This window comes from Euprymna scolopes, chromosome 17, assembly GCF_053919585.1.
Source record: "Euprymna scolopes isolate OS-2025 chromosome 17, ASM5391958v1, whole genome shotgun sequence".
NCBI classification, from domain to species: domain Eukaryota; kingdom Metazoa; phylum Mollusca; class Cephalopoda; order Sepiida; family Sepiolidae; genus Euprymna; species Euprymna scolopes.
In genome coordinates this window covers 67,774,309-67,797,297 of record NC_136498.1, presented here as the reverse complement: position 1 = coordinate 67,797,297, position 22,989 = coordinate 67,774,309, and the positions used below count along the sequence as shown (strand labels likewise).

Below are 22,989 nucleotides of genomic sequence, written 5' to 3'. Positions count from 1 at the left end.
AACCACATTCTTTATGAAAAGCTTTTTTATTTCCAAATTTTATTTTAATTTAACCAAATTCTTTGTATTAAGTAGAATTACAAAGTTTTTTCAAAAATTGATTTTTCTCTTTTCCATAAAAATTTCAGATGAGTGAAGAAAGTATAGAAAAACTTAAGAATGAAATCAGTGAGTTGTTAAAATTTGTTGACCGTCCAGATATGAAAGAAGTTAAGGGTCTGGAACACCGTCTCTATCAGCTCGACCAACTCATCACCAAAACTCGTGCAATCATGGATAAGCAAACCAAATTTTTCCAAGTAAGTAAATTTTAATCTTTGCAAATGATTTCCTTTTTTTTTTTTTTTTTTTTTTTTTTTTTGTAAAATTCTAAACAAAGCAATCTCAACTCTGGCGAAAGGGAGAGACTAACATCATCTCAGCTGATTTAATTATTTAGTTAACAGACAAATGTTGGGTCAGTGTAATATTTTATGCATAGGGATTATCAAAGTTTTCTTTCTACATTATTGACCAACTGCGTTCTGCAAATTGTAGCAGATTCACATGATTGCCGATTTCTCTCGTACAGCTTGGATACTGATTTGAAAACCTTTGTTTCTCTCAGCTCGAACACATCATTCCTCATTTTGATTAATACATCTGTTTTGTCTAATCTGATCTTTCGTTCAGCTTTCACTGTATATATCAGTCAGCTTTGATTCAACCCTAGGAATGATTGTATTTTGCAGATTATCATGAATTTAAAAAAAATTTTTTTTACTCGTGTTCACCCCTAACAAGGCATATTGGCACTTGGACATAAGGGACTACTATTTGGTACCATACCTAGATAAGCTTAACATGTTGGTTTATGTTACATTTAAACTTCTGCATATCAGTACAGTCAAGGAAGCAGGGAGCAAATTCCAAAGTTTAGCTGTTCGAGGGAAGAAACTATTAGAGTAGAAAGCTTTCTGGGATTTAGGGATTTAGTATAACCTTTGTTAAAATCCATGCTAGATCACTCAATCGCTGTTGATGTAGGGCCCCCTAATATGTACCAGATATAAAGAAATTGAAGCATGAAAAACTTTTACTGAAATGACAGGATTCTACATTAAACAACCTGAAAATGGTTGATATGCTATAAAGCAAACCAACATATTTGAAGTGAAAGATTGGTGGCTTTTGCTAGCTTAAAAAAAATCAGTATTAGTAATCATGACACTTGAGCAAGTTGGATACTCTTTATATATATACATATATATATATATATATATATATATATATATGGCAATTAAGCTACACTGAATTTTCCACATTTCACCTCATGAGGATTAGTCAGACGTTTGCATGGAATCCATTTTACTTTATTTTTATATACACGTGGTAGTGGATTTGCTAGTCAGTCAATCAGATTCTTTGTTATTCACACACCTATTTACTGTAGCCAATGAGTGCATGTTTTTCAGACAGAGATTCACTTGACCTCTAAACCACATCTTTGTCTTTGTTTGATTTTAGCAGGGATGGGTTTTTCTTTTCTTTGTGTTGGGAAATGACCTAATTTTGATCTGGTTGTTTTTCTCATTCATTTCATTTTATTTTATACAATTTTTTTTTTTTTTTTTAATTAATTATTAGTTTTTATTTTTGTGTGTATTGTTATCTTAGGGTAAAATTTATTTTTTATATACGTACATTTGCTATTTTGCTCTTGCAGTTTAATAAATTCAAGGGTTCTTAAAAAATTTAGGATACCTAATTTCTCATTCAAACATAGTATACATAAATTGTATAAGTTTCTACATGTGCAGGTTTGCCGTACTATTTTCAACTCGACTGGGCAATTGTCCACCTTTCTTTGAGCTCTGTAGTTTGCTAATGAGGAAGAAACACAAAAATTCTATGTAGCTTAATTGCCATATATATTTTCAAAACTTAATACCTAGCTCCACTTACATATTGAGCACTGTAAAGTAAATATTAAAAATACATATAATTTTATGTAGATGCATATAATAATATATATATATGTCTTTTTGATCTTGATTCTAATTTTGGCAAATTCCATTGATTTCTTTTGATCAATTTCTTCACTGGAAATCTTTAGACACAAAAGAAAAATTTGATATTTCTGCTTAGCAAGTTGTTCTATTGCTTTCTGTTACCAATTGGACAATGTCAAAGATTATTCACGCTTCACACTCAATTGCATTCATTTATGATGTCCTAGTTAGGAATCTAACTGTTTTAATCTATGAAAAATCTGTCATGGTAATCTTGTATAGTTTTCCATGGTTATTACACGAATTCTGGATAAGAGTTTTTTTCTTTTTTTTTTTTTATCTAATTATTGCTTGGCTTTCTATTTGTTTTCATATTTGAGGTAAAAAAAATTTTTTTTTCCTCTTAGAAATTTACGGGTCAGTTGGAGACAACTACCCGCATGGATTGTGAATCTTTGTCTGAGTATTGGAAAAACCACAAGAAAGATCTCATGGAACTATCAGAGGGACATTCACAAATCAAAATTTTCAAAAACCGCTGCTGTAAAGCAAAAGAAGAACTGAGTAGCAATTTGCACGTCCGATTGAAGTGAGTATTTTTCTTTCTTTTCCAGTTTTTTTTTTCCCCTGTTTTTTTTCCTCTTTTTTTTTTTCCTTTTATTTTTTTGTTTCAGCCAGCCTTGAGAGAGGGTTAGGACGGAGTACACACTTGTGGCTAAAAGTCAACCTGGCTAAATATGAAGATGGTCTCCCTCCAATTCATTTCATTGTGGATCTCTGTCTTTTCTTTGCATTGGTTTTCTATTTTTGTTCTGTCATAAATTAAAACATTTTAGAACCAAACTGTCATCTACAGGGTTCTCAATCAACACCCAAATTGATGGAATTTGGATTGCAGTCAAAGATGTGCAGGCGTATAATGTTTATGCACTTGTGATAAGGATACGCAATACCAGGTTTATTATCCTTATGTTGTTTCATCCAGCGTCATATATTTTTGACAAAATTTTTATTTGCATTTCTTTTATCTTGGCATTTATAAAAGTGAACACCTCAATCATGTCAGATGCTATCAGGTCAGGCTGTATGAAGATATCAGCTTTCTCACCCAAATGCTCTGTACATCAAAATATTTTTAATCTCTTTGCAAAACTAAATCCTGTTCATGATTTTATTTTTTCAGGTGGGTGATGGGAGTGGAGCAACTAATCATGGAGAAGGAACGAAATATTAAGATCGAGTCTGAAAAGATCAAAAGACAACGCAAACATCTGAAGATTTTACAACAAGTGCACGATGCAGCCGCAATGTATATTGAAGCACTCGTAGAGATTATACGACGCAAACATTATTCAATACCCTTCCTTATGGTAAGCAGGTTTAGTATCTCTTCACAGATTAGTTGAAGACTTGGAGAAATGGTGTTGCTGTTGTGGTTGGGGAATCTACTTTTTAATTCTTTTTTCTTTTTTTCTCTTTCCTTTTTTTTTTTATATCTGCATTATTTGAACTACTGTTCTCATCTTGAGTGTTAGTTTCACATTTCAGTTAACGTAACTCCGACCTTCTTCTGGTCTATTTTGTCGAACTCGGGAATCTGCACAAATTTTGAATGGAATCCTTTTATTTAATTGACAGCTAACATGTTTACAGTTATTTACATTTGTATTTTGACCGTTTGAAGAAAGTCTGAGGTTACATTGACTGAAACAGGAAAATAACTCAAGATGAGAACAGCAGTCTTAAGAATTCAAATATGAAATTTAGATAATATTAAGTATTAATATTATTAATTAATAATAATAATATTATTAATTAATAAGTATTAATAATATTAATTAATAAGTATTAATAATATTATTAATTAATAAGTATTAATAATATTATTAATTAATAAGTATTAATAATATTAATTAATAAGTATTAATAATATTAATTAATAAGTATTAATAATATTATTAATTAATAAGTATTAATAATATTATTAATTAATAAGTATTAATAATATTAATTAATAAGTATTAATAATATTATTAATTAATAAGTATTAATATTATTAATTAATAAGTATTAATAATATTAATTAATAAGTATTAATAATATTAATTAATAAGTATTAATAATATTAATTAATAAGTATTAATAATATTAATTAATAAGTATTAATAATATTAATTAATAAGTATTAATAATATTAATTAATAAGTATTAATAATATTAATTAATAAGTATTAATAATATTAATTAATAAGTATTAATAATATTAATTAATAAGTATTAATAATATTATTAATTAATAAGTATTAATAATATTATTAATTAATAAGTATTAATAATATTATTAATTAATAAGTATTAATAATATTATTAATTAATAAGTATTAATAATATTATTAATTAATAAGTATTAATAATATTATTAATTAATAAGTATTAATAATATTATTAATTAATAAGTATTAATAATATTATTAATTAATAAGTATTAATAATATTATTAATTAATAAGTATTAATAATATTATTAATTAATAAGTATTAATAATATTATTAATTAATAATAAGTATTAATAATATTATTAATTAATAATAAGTATTAATAATATTATTAATTAATAATAAGTATTAATAATATTATTAATTAATAATAAGTATTAATAATATTATTAATTAATAATAAGTATTAATAATATTATTAATTAATAATAAGTATTACTAATATTATTAATTAATAATAAGTATTACTAATATTATTAATTAATAATAAGTATTACTAATATTATTAATTAATAATAAGTATTACTAATATTATTAATTAATAATAAGTATTACTAATATTATTAATTAATAATAAGTATTACTAATATTATTAATTAATAATAAGTATTACTAATATTATTAATTAATAATAAGTATTACTAATATTATTAATTAATAATAAGTATTACTAATATTATTAATTAATAATAAGTATTACTAATATTATTAATTAATAATATTAAGTATTACTAATATTATTAATTAATAATATTAAGTATTACTAATATTATTAATTAATAATATTAAGTATTACTAATATTATTAATTAATAATATTAAGTATTACTAATATTATTAATTAATAATATTAAGTATTAATAATATTAATTAATAATATTAAGTATTAATAATATTAAGTATTAATAATATTATTAATTAATAATATTAAGTATTAATAATATTATTAATTAATATTAAGTATTAATATTATTAATTAATAATATTAAGTATTAATATTATTAATTAATAATATTAAGTATTAATAATATTATTAATTAATAATATTAAGTATTAATATTATTAATTAATATTAAGTATTAATATTATTAATTAATAATATTAAGTATTAATAATATTATTAATTAATAATATTAAGTATTAATAATATTATTAATTAATAATATTAAGTATTAATAATATTATTAATTAATAATATTAAGTATTAATAATATTATTAATTAATAATATTAAGTATTAATAATATTATTAATTAATAATATTAAGTATTAATAATATTATTAATTAATAATATTAAGTATTAATAATATTATTAATTAATAATATTAAGTATTAATAATATTATTAATTAATAATATTAAGTATTAATAATATTATTAATAAATAATATTAAGTATTAATAATATTATTAATTAATAATATTAAGTATTAATAATATTATAAATTAATAATATTAAGTATTAATAATATTATAAATTAATAATATTATAAATTAATAATATTATTAATTAATAATATTAAGTATTAATAATATTATTAATTAATAATATTAAGTATTAATAATATTATTAATTAATAATATTAAGTATTAATAATATTATTAATTAATAATATTAAGTATTAATAATATTATTAATTAATAATATTAAGTATTAATAATATTATTAATTAATAATATTAAGTATTAATAATATTATTAATTAATAATATTAAGTATTAATAATATTATTAATTAATAATATTAAGTATTAATAATATTGATTAATTAATAATATTAAGTATTAATAATATTGATTAATAATATTATTGATATCTAATGCCTATTGTTAACAAAAAAATTGTACTCTCTTCAGATTAGTCGAAGACTTGGAGAAATGGTGTTGCTGTTTGTTTCATGCTTCAGCAATTTTGAGCGTGAAAAAAAAATGCTTCTGAAAATCATAAGTTGTACTTGTTTCCGATTTTGTATGCATGTCCATGTGTGGACAAAAAGGCGTTAAGGATTGTTGCTGGCGAAATTAAACCAAAATATTTCTTTTTATTCTAAAAAAATTGTTGGTTTAAAAATTGACAATTTTATCGCACAAAGCATACAAGAGAAATTTTCAATTCAGAATGTCATGCTTGAAGTTTTCTCTTATCCCCCCCCCTTTTTTTTTTTAATTAAAAAAAAATAATTTTTTCGAATTCTTTTCCAATTTTAGTGGGCCAGGATTGTAGCAGTTGAGTCTAATTGTATTTATTCTGAAGAAATTCAAGATCGACAAGCATTTTATGCCAAGTTTGGTAAGTAATTGCAATCAATCTTCTAGTCACATCGGTATTGACATGTTTTAAAACTGTTGAGTTTACTTCATCTTTATGAGCAGGCTCCTTTCTAATCTTTGAAACACAAAGATGCCATAGTTCATCCGATATTCGTACTTAGAGTGTTCTCTGACTACTCCTTGGGCATGTCATGAGTAACACCGAGCAGGCATTGATCAAAGTTATTTGGTGCACTCTGCTAAACTTTTGTTGGTAAACATCTACATTAGCTGCATGTGTATCCATCTCCACTCCACATACTCCTCAAGTTCTCGATAATCCATAATTGCAAGGCCATTCTGCCTTTTCTCTTTCAACACGGTCATCATTGGAATAAGAGTATTAGAAGGCCCAAAGCTGTTTCTTAGAGTACATATAGCTCACAGGTGTGTGTGTATATATATATATATATATATATATATATATTTTTTTTTTTTTTTTTCTTTTTAGTTTCCTTGGAGTGGAATACTCTGATATCCAATTTTTTAACATAGATGAAGTTTGGTCACTCTTCCATTTCTAAGATACAACCTAGATCGACTCGTTCCCGTCATATTTTGCAAATCAAACTCTAATGTTGATGACTGCATGCCAGGGTGTGTCATTAGAGGGAAACTCTTGATACTCTGCTAGTCACAAAATCTTACTAATCTTTTGGTTAGCTGTACCTCAAGATAGGATTAGCCTGTCTGAGGAATTTCAAATTACACTATGTTTGTGCACTGAGAAACAATTTCTAATATAAATTTTTGGCACTTGTACAGTTTAGTCAAGACATTAAAAAATGAAAATATCGAAAAAAAAAAAAAAAGGTTATATTGTACGTATCCATTTTGAACTGGAGATCTCCGAAAAAAATTTCATTTAATTTGATCGAGTAGATTTTTGGTTTTTTTTTACAGCGGAAAAGCACGTTCTTATGAGAGCGCGTTGAAGTCAGCCATTGTAAAATTTGCTGAAGTTGAACAACATGCCACGGGGAGATAACTCCATGTAAAGTGCCGACACTCCCTTCCCATCTTTAATTCTAGCTTTTCTTCCTAAACATCGAACCTTTTGCTCGGTATCATAACAGTGTTTTTTCGCTGTAAAAAAAAAACTACTTGATGAAATTAAGTGAAATTTTTTTTGGAGAACTTCGTTTCATAACGGATATGTGAAATATAACCTGTTTTCGATATTTTCATTTTTTAATGTCTTGACTAAACTCTACAAGTACCAAATTTTTTTCTCAGTTTGCAAGCAAATTTGTAATTTGTGAAGTCAAATCAATGCAGATTTTTAAAAACTAAATATTTAAAATCAACTTCAATGTCTTCAGGAATTCCAATTTTCTTTTTCACTTTTTTTTTTACATGGCATATTATGGCGCACACACACACACACACACATATATACACACACACACACATATATACACACACACACATATATACACACACACACACACACACACATATATATATACACACACACACACACACACACACACACATATATACACACACACACACACACACATATATACACACACACACACACATATATACACACACACACACTAGGAGTGAGTCAAAAGGGGTTGGAAGGGTAGTATTTTAACATTACTCTGCTCACACATGACTGAACAAATTGTATTCTTGATTCCATTGATTCATTTGGTGAATGCCAGTAATATCTTGGTCAGATGCCGTTTGAAGAGGAGACTGGCATTGATATCTTTTCTCTAACTCGTTTTCCAGACAGATATGAATGTATGTGTAACAATATATTTGAAGCTGACCTACTTTATTGGGTTGACTCTTGCAGTTCTTTACAGAATGATTGTGCCATTGCGTTGCTTTTCATAAATGCTTGAGATTAATAACTAGGATGTTCATTTGAGATAAAGCACAAAGGAGCTGTTTCAACTTGTCATGCAACTCTTTAACCCTAACATATACTTCACCGAAGTTGGGTATTCTGCCTTACAGTACGACAAATTCTCATAAGTTTCCTTAGTACTTATCAGTTAATATTTTTTGGTTCTTATTTAGAATTCAACCTAATTATAAAATAAAAAAACTACAGAAAAATCTTTGTCATGGAACAGAAATGGGCCTCAAGTAAATATGACTACTACATCAGCCAGAAGCAAGAAAATTAATTAGAAAGATGAAAAGGATCCAAATCAAAATGAGTAAACATGAAATTCTATTTTATTCAATGAAATAAGTGAAACGTTATATATATATATAATCAAATTTTAGTCATTCAATGAATTTAAAAATTTGATGTGAAATGTTTAAATTTCGAATCAAGATTTTTATTATTCTATGTAAGAAAAAAATAACATTTGAAATATAACTCCTTATCCTATACGATTTTGATGTCTACCATCTCTTCAGAAGAGAAAATATTAGCAAATAGTTATAATGGTTTACATCTTATTGGCTAAAGTCAGTGAGATATGGAAAATCACAATTAAAAGTTGTTTAAGTATTTAACTGTCATAGAGTAAGGGAAGTTAATGAAAAGAATATAAAAATTCACATCCAAAATTGCAGGTTTCCATACCAGTTGATTGTTAGATAATTTTATTCTGAAGTGTGTGTGTATATATATAAGCTGTGTGTGTCTGGTCACGAATAGACTCCTATATGGTTGACTATTTTAAAAAACTGATCACATATAATGATAGAAGATGTATCGAGACACAGGAATGGGTATGTTTGATCTGGCAGAATGGTGGTTCATTAAAATTGTGGAGTCTGCGTTCGCACCTGGTTCACAAAGTATGGAAATAAAAAAAAAAAAATTATTTTTAAAAATTAAAGAAAAAACGTTTACAAGTGTTTTTGATATAGATGTACATAATAATAATTTGATAAGTATGTTTTAACTTAAATAGGGATGGTATAATAAAATTGTGGGGTCTGTATTTGCGCCTGGCCTCCATAGAATGGAAATAGGCACAAACTTTAATAAAGACTTCTCATATCTATCTGCGTAAGTATACTTTGATAATTATGTTTCAGTTTGAAGAAATATGGTATAATAAAATTATGGGGTGTTCGTTTGCACCTGACCGCCATAGAATGGAAATATGTCACAAAGTTTAACAAGGTTTTTTAATATAGATCCACAGAATATTGTGATAAGTGTTTCAGTGTGAACAGGTATGGTATAATAAATTATGGGGTTTATCTATTTTATTTTTACTTTCATCATATTTTGCTTTGGTTTTGATACCCCCAAATTCGAAGCTCTTCCTTTTCATAACCTATCATACTTTAATAAATCAGAGTCCATTTTCTGTAGGCTGTTTTTGAACCCAGTCAATGACAGTTACTTTTGCTAGTATATATATAATTTTAATGTTAATTCATCATTTTGTTTTTGTTTTCAGGTAAACATTTCATTCAGTCTTTGTTTCATGGTCTCCATGACGAACCATCAAAATTTGCAGTAAGTGATTTTTGATTGTAAACAAATCCAAAACAGCTGAACTCAATGATTTTCATGTTTTCTATTAACTTTGTTCAAAACTTTTGATGACGTTATTTGATATGATGATAGCTAGCTTACATCAAAGCAGGAAGTTTCTAGGGAATATTAAATTTACGAGCTGTTCAAATAATATGTATCTTAAACCTCAATTTTAATTCCCCATTCTCAGTCCTTGACATGTCAGATACAGATCAGCTTTTAAAATTTTTTTAAGAGGTGTAAGATTAATGAAGCGTTTGGGCCTGCATCACCTTTTTGACTGGCAAATTGGTTTAGCTGTCACAGTTTAGTAATAGGATGTCTTTTTGTTTTTTATTCATTGTATATTTCATGTTAGCTTGTATATAAAACTTTATTTCCTTACCCCCCTCCCCATTGCATGTTGTCAAAAATATGGGTTTTAAATAGATTGGCCATGATTTCTTAGTCATTCACTGATGTAAAGTATAAATATGGTATTTTGATGAGAGAAGAGTGAATGTAGGAACTGTCTAGATTAACATAGTTAGCATTAGTTCATGACCCCTCCTCCGGTCTGTGCCAAATGTTTTAATGCTAAAGGAAAAAAAATTGCAACAACTAATGTCAAAATAATACCCTCTGATTTACAAATAATTTCTAAAAAAAAAAGAAATTATTTGTAAGTCAGAGGGTATTATTTTGACATTAGTTGTTGCAATTTAAAAAAAAATTTTTTTTGAAAAGTTTGCTGTCTTTCCATATACAGCACCTGGTATTCCGAAGTACTGTCTAGTACTGACCAGGCTGAATATAACATTTAATTTTGGTGATCTAGCGAGAATGAGTGTGCCAACATGATTATTGCATAAAAATTGACATAAATATTATCTTGCTTTGTCTCTTATCTTTACAATTAAGAAAAAAGGAAATTAAATAATTAAGAAACTTACATTCAAGCTCTCTAGATTAGTTCAACAAATTCTTTCACATTTTGCCAAATGAAGTTGCAATCGAAATTTGATTACTTTCAGATTTAAGAAATCCTTTTCATTTTTTTTTCAATTTTAAACAAGCATTTCTATATTTATATTATTTAAAATATAATTTTTACTTTATTGTAAGAATTTTGAACCTTTTTATTGAAATTTCAATTCTTTAAATAAAATAATTTTCAATAACATTCCAAGACGAAAAAATTGCATTTTACAGACATCATTTATTGCTTGTTAATATTATCTTTTAAACCAATGTATTTCAGATGAAAACATCTTACTCCTATGCACACACAAAATTTAGGAAAAAAATGTCTCTTGTAGTCTACAATTACACACAGTAAATGTATCAAATTGCTGAAAATCTGAGATATGGTGCATGCAGGAAATTGTCATTTGGATGTAAAACTTGTTTTTGAAACTGATTGATTTTTATCTGAGTAAAAAATTTTTTTTTTTCATTTACATCTTTTAAAACAAATTCTGGTGAAATTAGTATATATTCCAAAAATTACTAAAAATGATCCTATCGAAAAATATTTACAAGTAAAAATGAAAATTTGACTTTAGCAATTTATAGTTTTATTCTGTTTTAATGGTGGAGAGTTTGCAAGATCCAGGGGGAGGTAACTGTAATTGATAATTTTAACTAAATCATCCATATCATCATCTTTAATCCAGATATCTTGGGATCATTTATGGATGATTTAAAAAAAAAAAAAAAAAAAAAAAAAATTCCAACACATCATCTACTGGATTATTTATTTATTTACTTTTTTCGTAACGTTTAGAATTTATACTAATTTCATCATGACATGTAAGTATGTAATGTTTTCACCTGAAATGTGTTGGTTAAAAAAAATTACCAATATAAACAAGCATCCACATCTTTGTTTTGAAACAAAGAACAAGAGTTTGTATTTTGTAGCAGAAGATACAATAATGTAAAACAATAAATTGCAATGTTTGGATTTTCAGATTGGTAGTAAATTTGAGATTCCCATGAAATTAATTATTTAACAATTTTCTAAAAGGTTTGATTCAACCCTGAAAACATTGTTTTTGTTTTATCCATTAAATAAAATGCAAGTTTTAGATTAAAATAGTTGTTTAAAAATATATCCAATTTTATATTTCAGACTAATTACCCAAGGTCCTTTGACCACAATATTCCAGAAGTAACAATGCAAGATATTGAAAAGTTGAAAAAAGCTGTTCCTGAATTGGCCAGTTCTTTAGTGTAAGTTTTTCTTTCATGTTAGTTGATTTATACAATTACATTAAGGAGAAAACTTGCGTTGTTTCGTAGGTATTAATGACATAAAAACTTCCTTTCTCTGCATTTCAACCACAGGTTTATTGCGGTTACTATCTAGATCATTATTGAACAATGAATGCATTCTTTTAAAAAATTTCAGAAGTAGAGAAATTATTTTTTGAAAGAAATTGAATCAAAATATATTTGATGTTCATTAGAACTAAATTCATTTTAAAAATTAAATTATAGAAAAATCTTTGACGTCACTGAATGAAAATGTCATATTCCAAAAATTACATACATTAAGTAGTTTATTTTTATTTTTTTTGTTAAAACTAAGGAAATCAAAATTTATGATTTTAGCAATTAATATGAAACTTAGCATTTACGAGGGTGAATCATTGTGGACTTATCTGTCCCTCCCCTTTTTTTTGTCAGGATGTTAAAAATAAAACTACTTGATCAGGTGATGTGATTTTTTTTAAATATACCATCTTCATTCTGTGAGGGGGAGGAAACAGGATTTATTTTGTGGAAACAAAAATTAATGACCTCGTGTTAGCGAAATATTTCATTTCATTTGACTTTATGCACATGCAAAATTTAGGGGAAAAAATATCTCCTATAGTCTACAATTGCACACAGTAAATGTGTCAAATTGCTGAAAATCTCCTGAAGGTAAAAGAAGGCTGAGATATGGTGCATGCAGAAAATTGCCATTTGGATGTAAAGCTTGTTTTTGAAACCGATTGATTTTTTTATCTGAGTAAAAAATGTTTTTTTTTTTTCATCTACATATTCCAGTGGAAAACGTAATTACCTCCCTTTAACACAATTCACATTATCTACCTTGAATTACAGCTGTTTTTTTTTTTGTTTGTTTTTAATAATTTTAATTGAAGATTTAGTTAATTGAGGCAATTTTTCTTTTAAGCAGAAAAAATACTTTATTTTATAAAATATATACGTTTTTAATAGTATTTTTTAAAGTATATTTTGAATGATGTATGATTTGATCACTTGAAATTGAAAAATAACTGGAAGAAGGGTTTTAGTAAATTAATGTATGACTAAATGCTGGTGATGAATTGTTATTCAAGCAACTTCAACTCTGATTTCCCGGGCCCGTCAGTGGAAAATATCTTATGTTCATACCTAAAGATATTTAAAAAAACCAAAACAAAAAAAAACCAATAAAACTTTTTTCTAAATATTATCTCTTAAGTCTGAAAAAAAAATACAATAATGTTCAGACAGTTTACATTTTTCTTTAAAAGTGTTTGTGTATTATATATATATATATATATACACACACACACACAGAATCTTTACAGACTAAGACAATTTTTTTCAAATCCGGTGTGCCATTTTGGGGAAAAATGGATTTTTCACACATTTAAAACAGACCTTGCGAGGTGGCAAGTAAATAACTATGAATATAAGAAAATTCTTTTTAAATGATTTCAAGTGATTAATGTGAAATTATAGGCTTTGCAAGTTTGAATTGCTGTTTTTTTTTTCAAGATCTCAACATGAGATAGCTCCTCCTTGCTTACTCAAAATTTGAAATTAGTTTATAATAACACTACTTGATCAATTTATGATTTTTGGAGTCTGACATTTTCATTCTGTCACAGGTATATACATGGTTCATATATTTTATTTCCGTTTTTTTTTAATATAAAGAGAATTCTGGACAAGAACCAAACATTTCACCTTCAAAATAAAAATACATTGTGTTGAAGTCCTAATTTGAGTTTTTGGGTCAGGGAGTATGAAGTCATCCGTTAGTTGCTATTTCTTCCTGGTCTGCTTTGACTGGGATTGGTTGTATTTGCCAGGTTTCAGTTATGGTTGCCCGTCGTTACCTGGTTGTAAAATATGCATAAATATTCATACAGAAACTGAAACGTGTATGCGAGTATTGTTTTTTTCTTCTAAACAGTTCACTTTTTGTAAGTTAAAAAAAATACTCTAGCTGAGATCAAAATCAAAACCTAAAGACAGTCAAGTACGATAATCAATAACCCAGCTTGACACTATCTTTAAAAAGTATTTTCAAACCTACTTATTCTTAACATAAGAAAACTTATGTTTCACGACCACGCATGTGCAGTCATGAAACAGTTGACAGATAAAAATCTGAACTCGAGTATCAATTTTTCAATTTTGACCCCTTTGGCAGCCCTTTTTTTCCCAGATGTAAACTGATTAAAATTTTCCACGTCTGAATACCCTATTTACCAAATTTCAAGTCTGTAGATCAAAAATTTATTGAGTATTTAAGTGGAGAACTGTCCCCATACACATATTCTCATTTTTATAGATATATAGATTGTCAAGAATATTTAGAAAATGTACAATTAAAATCAGATTAATCAAGACGAATGATATACAAAGCTAGAATATCCATTCCAGAAGAGGATTCATTATATCTTGATTCAATCTCCATAAGGGAAAAGAAAAGTAAAAAAAACTGTTCCGATTGCAGGATTAATTTTAACATTCTGGGATGTAAAATTATGTAAAATCTCACCTTTTTTGCTCAGCACACACCTCCAAACACCCGGGCAATGCCAGGGCACTCAGGTTAGTCTATTATGTAAAGAGAATGTGTGTGTGTGTGTTTAGCTAAAAGTAAAAAAATATAAAACAAATCACCACAAAGTTGGTATTACCTTTACTGGTGTTGCTCTGCATGTATATCTAAAATTTAGAAAAAAATATATCCATTCTGTGAGGGTCAGCTGGGCCAGTTTCCTTCATGAGGTTTAGTTTTCAATGATTTCCAATGTTATCAATTATATAGTGGAGAGGTGAATGGTTTACATCGTTATTATTTGTAATAGAGAGGAATGGGTAGGGGTGAAAGAGGGGTGAGGGAGAAATGAAGAAGAGAAAAAGATTAAGAGACTGACCGAAGTGTGATGGAAGTTTAAATATACAGACGTCTGCACACACTTTTTAACCTCTTTTGATTTTTATGATCCCAGGCAATGTGGGGGTAGCCCTGCTAGTCTAATATGAGGCCTTCAGAATCAAAGTGCTATGTTATTCTGAAGGCCTCATATATGTTAAAGAAGTAGTGTTACCGTAAATATTTGCTGTCCTGCTTATTATTTATTTATTACTATTTGTTTGTTTTTACTTCGTTTCGTGCAGTTCACTGTTGTGTGTGTGTTCTTATCCTTACACCGTTTCTTACCTTGAAAGTCTTAGAGACGTGTATGTGCCATGTATAATGTGTACATACCTTGTTGCCTTGGCCAGCAGATGATCTGGTCGCTGGTCTGCTATCTCATTGGGAGTGGTCACTGCAGACAGATTCATTAATGACAACAAGATGGACTGAAGCTTCAATCTTTTATTCAAGGCAAGCCTATATCTCCGACCCTGGTTGTCAGAGACCCGAATCTCCCGTCTGCATTCTCTGCTGCCCAAAACCAACTCTCAGCCCATGTGGTCGTCAACCGGAAGCCTACGACCATAATTCCCGTGTCACCCCTAATTTCCAGTGCATTCTCTCTAGGTTGATACCTGTCACACCTAACCTTTTGTGACCCTGCGAACTCGCTGATGGGAAATGAAAATATACTTACATAACTTTCTATTTCTAAAACTACCAAAAAATATCTCCCCTCAATTCTATAATTAGAAAAAGTTATTATTGGGGCATCATTTGCATAATATTGTCATAAATTTTGTATTCTACTGAGTTTTTATATATATATATATATATATATATATATATATATATATATATAATTTCTGGTTGATTTTCAAAATAATAGATTAATAGAAAAATTTTTCTTGTTTTAAAAAAATATATATAATATATATATATATATACTTCAGAATAAAGTTATCCAACAAATCAACTGGTATGGAAACCTGTGATTATAGGTCTTACAAAATATTATTGGCATTAATATTCTATAAGGACAATCCCATCTAAATAAACATTGCTCAATATACAAGATAGAGCAAATAAATCAAATTTTAGTAATTCAATAAATTACATAGAACAATAAAAAGTAATTCAACAAATTAGATTGAACAATAAAAATCTTTTGATTTGAAATTTAACCATTTCACGGCATAAATTTTGGATTTGTTGAATTACTAAAACTTTATATATATATATATTCAATCAGTAAAGGATTTTTTATTAATTTCTCATATACTAATTTGTTTATTTTCTATGAGATCTCTTGACAAAAAAGGTTGTGATAAAAATGATTTCATGAAATTCTTAATTTCCTAAATGTGATTTACTACAGATGCAAACATAGAAAATGCACCATTTGAAAGAACATTAATTCATGAAGGTTTAAGTTTTGAATGAATAGCTTGTTTGTTTGATCTTGCCATATTTGTCTAATGGCTTTATCTTGTTTCTATTATAGAATGCCCCCACAAAAGAAAATCTACAAGCACCTGTGTACCAATGTCAGCGAGAAGGTTTTTCAGGAGCTTCGCACAAAATACCCGGAAATGTTGGAAGAAAGACTGTTTTTGAAGCTGCAACCGACAACAGCTGCCGCACAGGACTCTGATGTTGAAACTGAACAGTCTTCTGCTCCTCTCGGTGAATCAGCAACTGACGTAGATGCTTTGCCATACATATGTTCAATGGCCCGTGTTGACTCTGATTCGGATCAGCAGGCTTGTATGAGTGGTAGCCATCAGCAAACAAGTTCTTTTACAACTGATAGTTACACTCAGACTGCAACCAAAGACAGTGGTGAGCTCCCTCTTGGAGCGGTGAAGGACTCTATGCTGACCAAATCAGAGTCTCCTCCAAAACTTGCTGGGCAAGTGACACACAGGCCAATTGATGCATGCAAATTGTCATCCGAGATGGATGCCGCTAACCGAAGCGTTGAACAGAGTAGTGAAAGTTTGTCGAGTCGGAAGCAAATGGCCAAGGGACACCTAGCTTCTGATACTTCTCCTGAAGTTGAAACGTCTCAGGAATTTACAACAGCTGATTTTTATTTTGACGAGTCTATGCCCTCATCCATAGAGGCCCCGTCACAAAAGAGCATCCCTAAAGAGGAACTGCATAAGTTGCTTCAAGAGAAATGCGAACTGTCGGAGAAACTCTCTGTCGAATTACAGGCTTGCCGCGCTAGGTCTTTGCTGACTGCGGATAAACTTAAAGCCATTAAGGACGTTGCCGAACGTAGCGTGCCTGAATTCCGGGAGCAACTCTACACCCTTCATGAACTGGTACGACAAAACCAAAATGAGTTTTTGACTCATGCTGACATGGTGCAGGAGAATCTCTTGGAAGCAATTCGTATGTTTGATGCTAACAAAGAAAAAGAACGCACAGAAAACTTTTTGTCTTTCCAAAAAGAGCACGAATTGGCTATGCACGCATTGACTGAAAAAGTGAGCCAGGCTGAGCAACGGATTGACTGTTTGAGTCAGGAAAAAGCCAGGCTGGAAGAATCGTACAAGCAAAGTCGCGAAGAATGTGAGACACTGATACAGAAAGTAGCCGAGCTAAATGTAGAGAATGAGAACTGCAATGAGTTGAATAAGAAATACTTGCTGGAACGGGAGGTCGAATTGGATAAACAAAGGGCCGAATTTCAAGAACTCCTAGATGAGAAAGAGATGAAACTCTCTGAAAAGTGCGGGCGTATGTCCTGTCTGATGAGTCAGGTAGATAGTCTGACTCAAGAAATCGCCTGTATGTCAGAATCGTATACCCAAAAATACGAACGGGAGAAGACTGAGCTAATTGAGAATCTAAAAATGACATTTATTACCGAGAAGAACACTGCCATCTCGGAGACAAAAGCGCAGCTTACAGAAGAGCATAATGCCATCATGGACTCGTTGAAAGCGGATTTTATTCACTTGCAAGGAAAGTATGATGGCTTGTGGCAAAAGTGTGATGAAGCCAAAGAATGCGCACTGAACGATCTACGCTTAGAATTGACTGTCATCCACAATGCTGAGCTTGGGAAGCTTAACAAGCAGCTTGACGACTCTACCGCTCAGCTGAAGAAATATGAGGCAGAGTTAGAACAGACTAAAGCTGAGCTGACTGCATGTAAGCAGGTTGAGGCTTGTTTGGAAGCATGCCGGGAAGGCGAATCTCAGACCGAAGAGTCTGTGATTGGTCTGGCTGTACATGAGCAAATTCTCAGGGATATTAAGCAAAACTGCAAGAATGAAATAGCGGCTGAGAAAAGGGTGAGGTTCTTTTCTGTTTTCCTTGTTGTTCTTCTTTCGTTTGTTGCACATGTCTGGTTGAGATCCCATTAGACGATTTGCATTGTGTGGTTGTGGTCCCCTCCCCTCCTTTTTTCTTGAAGAAAAAAAAAAACAAACATAAAAACCCAAAAAAACGCAAGCTAAAAATCTCCTTTCAGGAATCCATTCCCAACCCTTTTTTAGTTTTAATTTCAATTTTTGTTTTTCTGAAAATAGTCCATTACAAAGTACTTAAAAAAAAAAAATTGTTTTACAAAATCTCATTAGAAGTATTGGTTCTTGTCAAGAATTCTTTAAAAAAAAAAAAAAATAAAAATAAAAATCCGTATGATGTACGTACCTGTGACACAATGTAAACATCAGATTTCAAAACTGATCAAGTAGTTTTATTTCTATAAAGAAAATCATTTATTCATAATTTGTAGGCATTACAACATAAATCTCACGTTTGAATCGAGTTATCTCCCTTTGTTTTTTGTTGTTTTAAAAAGATTGTTTTCAAAATGACACAAGAAAACATCCCCTCTTCTATTATAAAATTTGATTTTGTTATTTAAAAATAAAACTACTTGATCAATTGACATGATTGTAGGAATGTTATCTTCGTTTCATTACGGGTACATAATACAGATTAAAAAAAAAAAGACATTCTTTTTTAATATAGGATTAATTCTGGGCAAGAACCAAAGTATTTTTATCATTTTATTTTTTTGCTTAATCTCATTAGAAAAAAAAAAAATTTCTTTTGCTTTCCATGATATTCATCTTAAACTAGAAGTTTTTATATTTTTGTTTTTTATGTTGATATGAATACATTTAAAAAAATTTTTTTTAAGACATACACCCCAATACACCTTTCAATATTAACATTCGAATAAGAAAAAAAGTAGAAAAATCACAATATATTCATCTAGTCTTATAGAATATTATCTTTGCTTAATGTTGAGTATTTCTCTGGTAGACATTGTCAAGGAGCACACTCAAGAAACTGGGATTTCAATATCAGGCATATTTTTATTGAGCCGAGGTTTGTCCTTACCTGAAACTTGTTTCCCAGCCAAAGGTGAAATTTCTATGATTTTAAAGCAAGGAAAACGACATGAATGTAGAACATTTGCTAATAGAATTGTTTTAAGTTCTACTGAAGATTTTTAAGAATTATTAAGTTTTTTTTTTTTTTTTTTTTGAATTTTATTAAAAAGTATAGTTTTGCAATAATTTTTAACACTAATATTAACCCTTCACCACCAGAATTCTCTTTATGCAAAAATAAATTTTTAAATCATGAAACCTACATGTGATGGAAGTTAGCGTACAACTGATGCACGAGCATAAACAAACCCCTCATTCATTCACTTATTGAACCGTGCATAGACCTGTACTTGGGAGATCAGTTGGACTGACAAGTCATAAGAGTAAGAAAACTTTTTTTTTTCTTTTTTTTTTGAAACGCAACTTGAAAGTACAATTTGACGGTAAAAGGTTAATGCTGTCCAAATCTTTTAAAATTCATAATGTATATTTCAATTAAAATTCTTTAATTAAAATATTAAGAATTTTAATTGAAATATGCATCCCGCATAGAGGATGAGTAGTTTTGACTACAGCGTTAGAGTAATAATCCAGCAAGTTGCCTTACTGAATAGTGTTCGTGGTCAAAGCTGGTATAATCTTAACATGACGAGGCAGAAAGATCAGGTGGAAAAATTGTTTTAATATAAATCATTTTAAGAATAAATTGAATTCAAAAGTAAGAGCAAAAAGAAAATAAATTTACAAATACATTGTTGGGGTCTTTCTGATTAAATATTTGAGAATTTGACCATATATTCATTTTATATATTCAGTGGTATGTTTTTTTTTGTTTTTTTTTTTTTTACATGAGATTATTGATTAAAAGTATCATAAACACAAAAGGTCCTTTTTAGGAATAAGTATCCAAGAAAGTTTCATTCATCTCAAGTTTCACCGGAAAATTTCAAGACTGATTAATGTTAAACTTCAATGAACAAACCTAAGGATTTAGAATTATGTTAAAAAATTTTTTTCTTTCTTTGACTTCTGCTTTTTGTTTAGAAGTCATGCTAATGTATACAGAGGAAAAGTCTCTTCTGACTAATACTTATGTAATTCCAGTGTCATTTTAAAAAAACTTATCTTTATTTTGGAAATATATTTTAAAAGTTTACATAAAAATTTTTTTACATTTTAATGTTCTGTGATATTTTGTAATAATTTTTTTTTTAATTTAAAAAATACATTTCTAAATATTTTGTGATAAAATATTTAATTTGAAATAAAAAAAAAGTTTTCTTGTAAACTTAAAACAAAAACTTCAATGTAAAAACTAAGATATTTTTATTACAAAATGTTAAAAAAAAATAAAAAGACATTCGAAATTGAAAATTATTTTTATGTAGAGTACTTTTTATTATGTAAAATTTTAAAATTAAACTGGAATTTTTGTTAGTATTAATCAGAATTAAATTTTCATGTGTATACACTGGTAAGACTCGGCAGGACTTTTGCTAAACAGAAATTGGAAGTCAAAAAGAAGCTGGTTTAACATAAGCAGCTTCCCCCCCCCCCTAAAGAATATATTTAACAATCTGATTTTATTGTGATAATGTTTTGGTACTTCAAACCAAACAAACATTTTTTTTCATTTTTTTTCTTTTTAATATTTTGGTAAAAGTCTGAATTAAATTTGACTTTCTCTGTTGTTGCAACTATTTGTATTACAATTGTAAATCTCTGGATACTTATTCCTAAAACAAAATATCACACACAAGAAAATGTAAAGGTCAGAAGCAAAATGATTGTCAACTTAATCACAATTCAACTAAACTCCAATCTATCATTCCCTGTTGCCAAACTTTCATAAACACTCGACTAGCTACAACCACTATATACGATTTTCCCCACTCTCTAACTGTACCTAAATCTAAACACAGATTTCATGAACAAAGCTTCTATCCAAGAACTGCCCTCCTGTGGAACACTGTTCTGCTAGCCTGCTTCCCAGTTGAATACAACATGGTAGCCTTCAAAATCCAATGTAAAAAATTCTTGTTGAGCCGTCCCCATAATCAAATTCTACCCAATCTACGCCATTTACAATTACTACACTACCACCTTACATTCTTTAACCATTATCCTCGAGTGGCCTTTGGGCCTTGATAAGTGGTGACACTCAAGTTGAAAAAAAAAAATTATTTTAAATATCAAAGGGACATAATCTACACATTGTTTCTAGTGTTTCAGTGGACAACTGCTGCCTAAATGCATATGAGAACTGAATCGAGGGATTTATTTTTTATTAAAGAGAAACGAAAAAAGGAAAAAAAAAAAAAAAGAATGAGTTAAACTATACTTAATATTAAAAATAAACCTGCGTTATATGTACAATAGTGAAATATCTTGGAGGTTAATCATGTTTAAACCTAACAAAGATAAGGCCTCTTTAAACAAACCCGAAGAATCTCCAAGATCTTGAAATGATGTTTTCAATGTGCATGACTCTGAATGGATATAGTGGTTGTAGCTAGTCGAGTGTTTATGAAAGTTTGGCAACAAGGAATGATAGATTGGAGTTTAGTTGTTGTATATTACGAGTTTAAGTAAATGGGCTGTTATAAAAAAGGCCCGGTTATTTATATTACTTAGAACATCCATTGGTCGGTAGCTCTCATTTCTGATTTTGCTAGTTATGTGATGTTGAACTCTGCTATCCAATAATCTCAACATTGTTTCACCCATGTAGTCGGTGCAGTAACTACACTTAAATTGATAAATTACATTATTATTATTATTATAGTGGGGAGGAGAGAACATCTTTTCAAGAGGACACCATTAGCGAGTTCATAGAGAACAAAGCATTTACATTAGAAGCAAAATGAATATTAAAAAAAGTCTTCCCTTTGTAATTGATGTTGCATCTTTGTACTCTTAAGAAAATCATATATAATGTTTGTTATAGAAATTGATGTGTTAGCAATTAGGACCTAAAAATTAGTTTTAGTGTTAAATTTTTCACAGAACCTAAAGACATCATTAAAATTTTCTTTTGATTCCATCTGGGGTCACCAAAGGTAATTAATATTCATAAAATGATAGAAATATATTCTGATGTAAAAAAACATCCATAAATTTTCTTAGTTTCAAAAAACGATCAAATTAAACAAATATCTTTGAAGAATGTATGAAAAAAAAAAAAGGTTTAAACATTTGACTTTTATTTCTATTTTTAAGATAAAAAAAACATCCATTCTATTTAAGCTTTGAAATCAACTGTTTTTATTGTAGACTAGCCGGGGGTGTGCCCTAACTCTAACCCCAACTCTAAACTCCACCATATATATATAATATAGTACTGATTTCCAAAGTAAATAAAAATAACTTGGGTGCCATCAGCTAGAATTGAAACCAAAACATTTAGCTCTCCAGCTGCATTCGCTACCATTTGAGCTAACCTGACTAATAAAA

At 28.7% G+C, this 22,989-nt stretch overlaps 1 protein-coding gene across 1 annotated transcript in view; it reads left to right on the top strand.

The window, feature by feature from the left end:
- LOC145296768 (RB1-inducible coiled-coil protein 1-like) overlaps nucleotides 1–22,989 on the top strand; it is a 285,724-nt gene that overhangs the window by 199,338 nt on the left and 63,397 nt on the right. Inside the window, exons 10-16 of the mRNA XM_080142822.1 lie at nucleotides 129–299; nucleotides 2,399–2,580; nucleotides 3,175–3,361; nucleotides 6,471–6,552; nucleotides 9,962–10,020; nucleotides 12,155–12,255; nucleotides 16,680–18,483. Coding sequence (XP_079998948.1) covers nucleotides 129–299; nucleotides 2,399–2,580; nucleotides 3,175–3,361; nucleotides 6,471–6,552; nucleotides 9,962–10,020; nucleotides 12,155–12,255; nucleotides 16,680–18,483 — 2,586 coding nt within the window. The remainder of the gene's footprint in view (nucleotides 1–128; nucleotides 300–2,398; nucleotides 2,581–3,174; nucleotides 3,362–6,470; nucleotides 6,553–9,961; nucleotides 10,021–12,154; nucleotides 12,256–16,679; nucleotides 18,484–22,989) is intronic.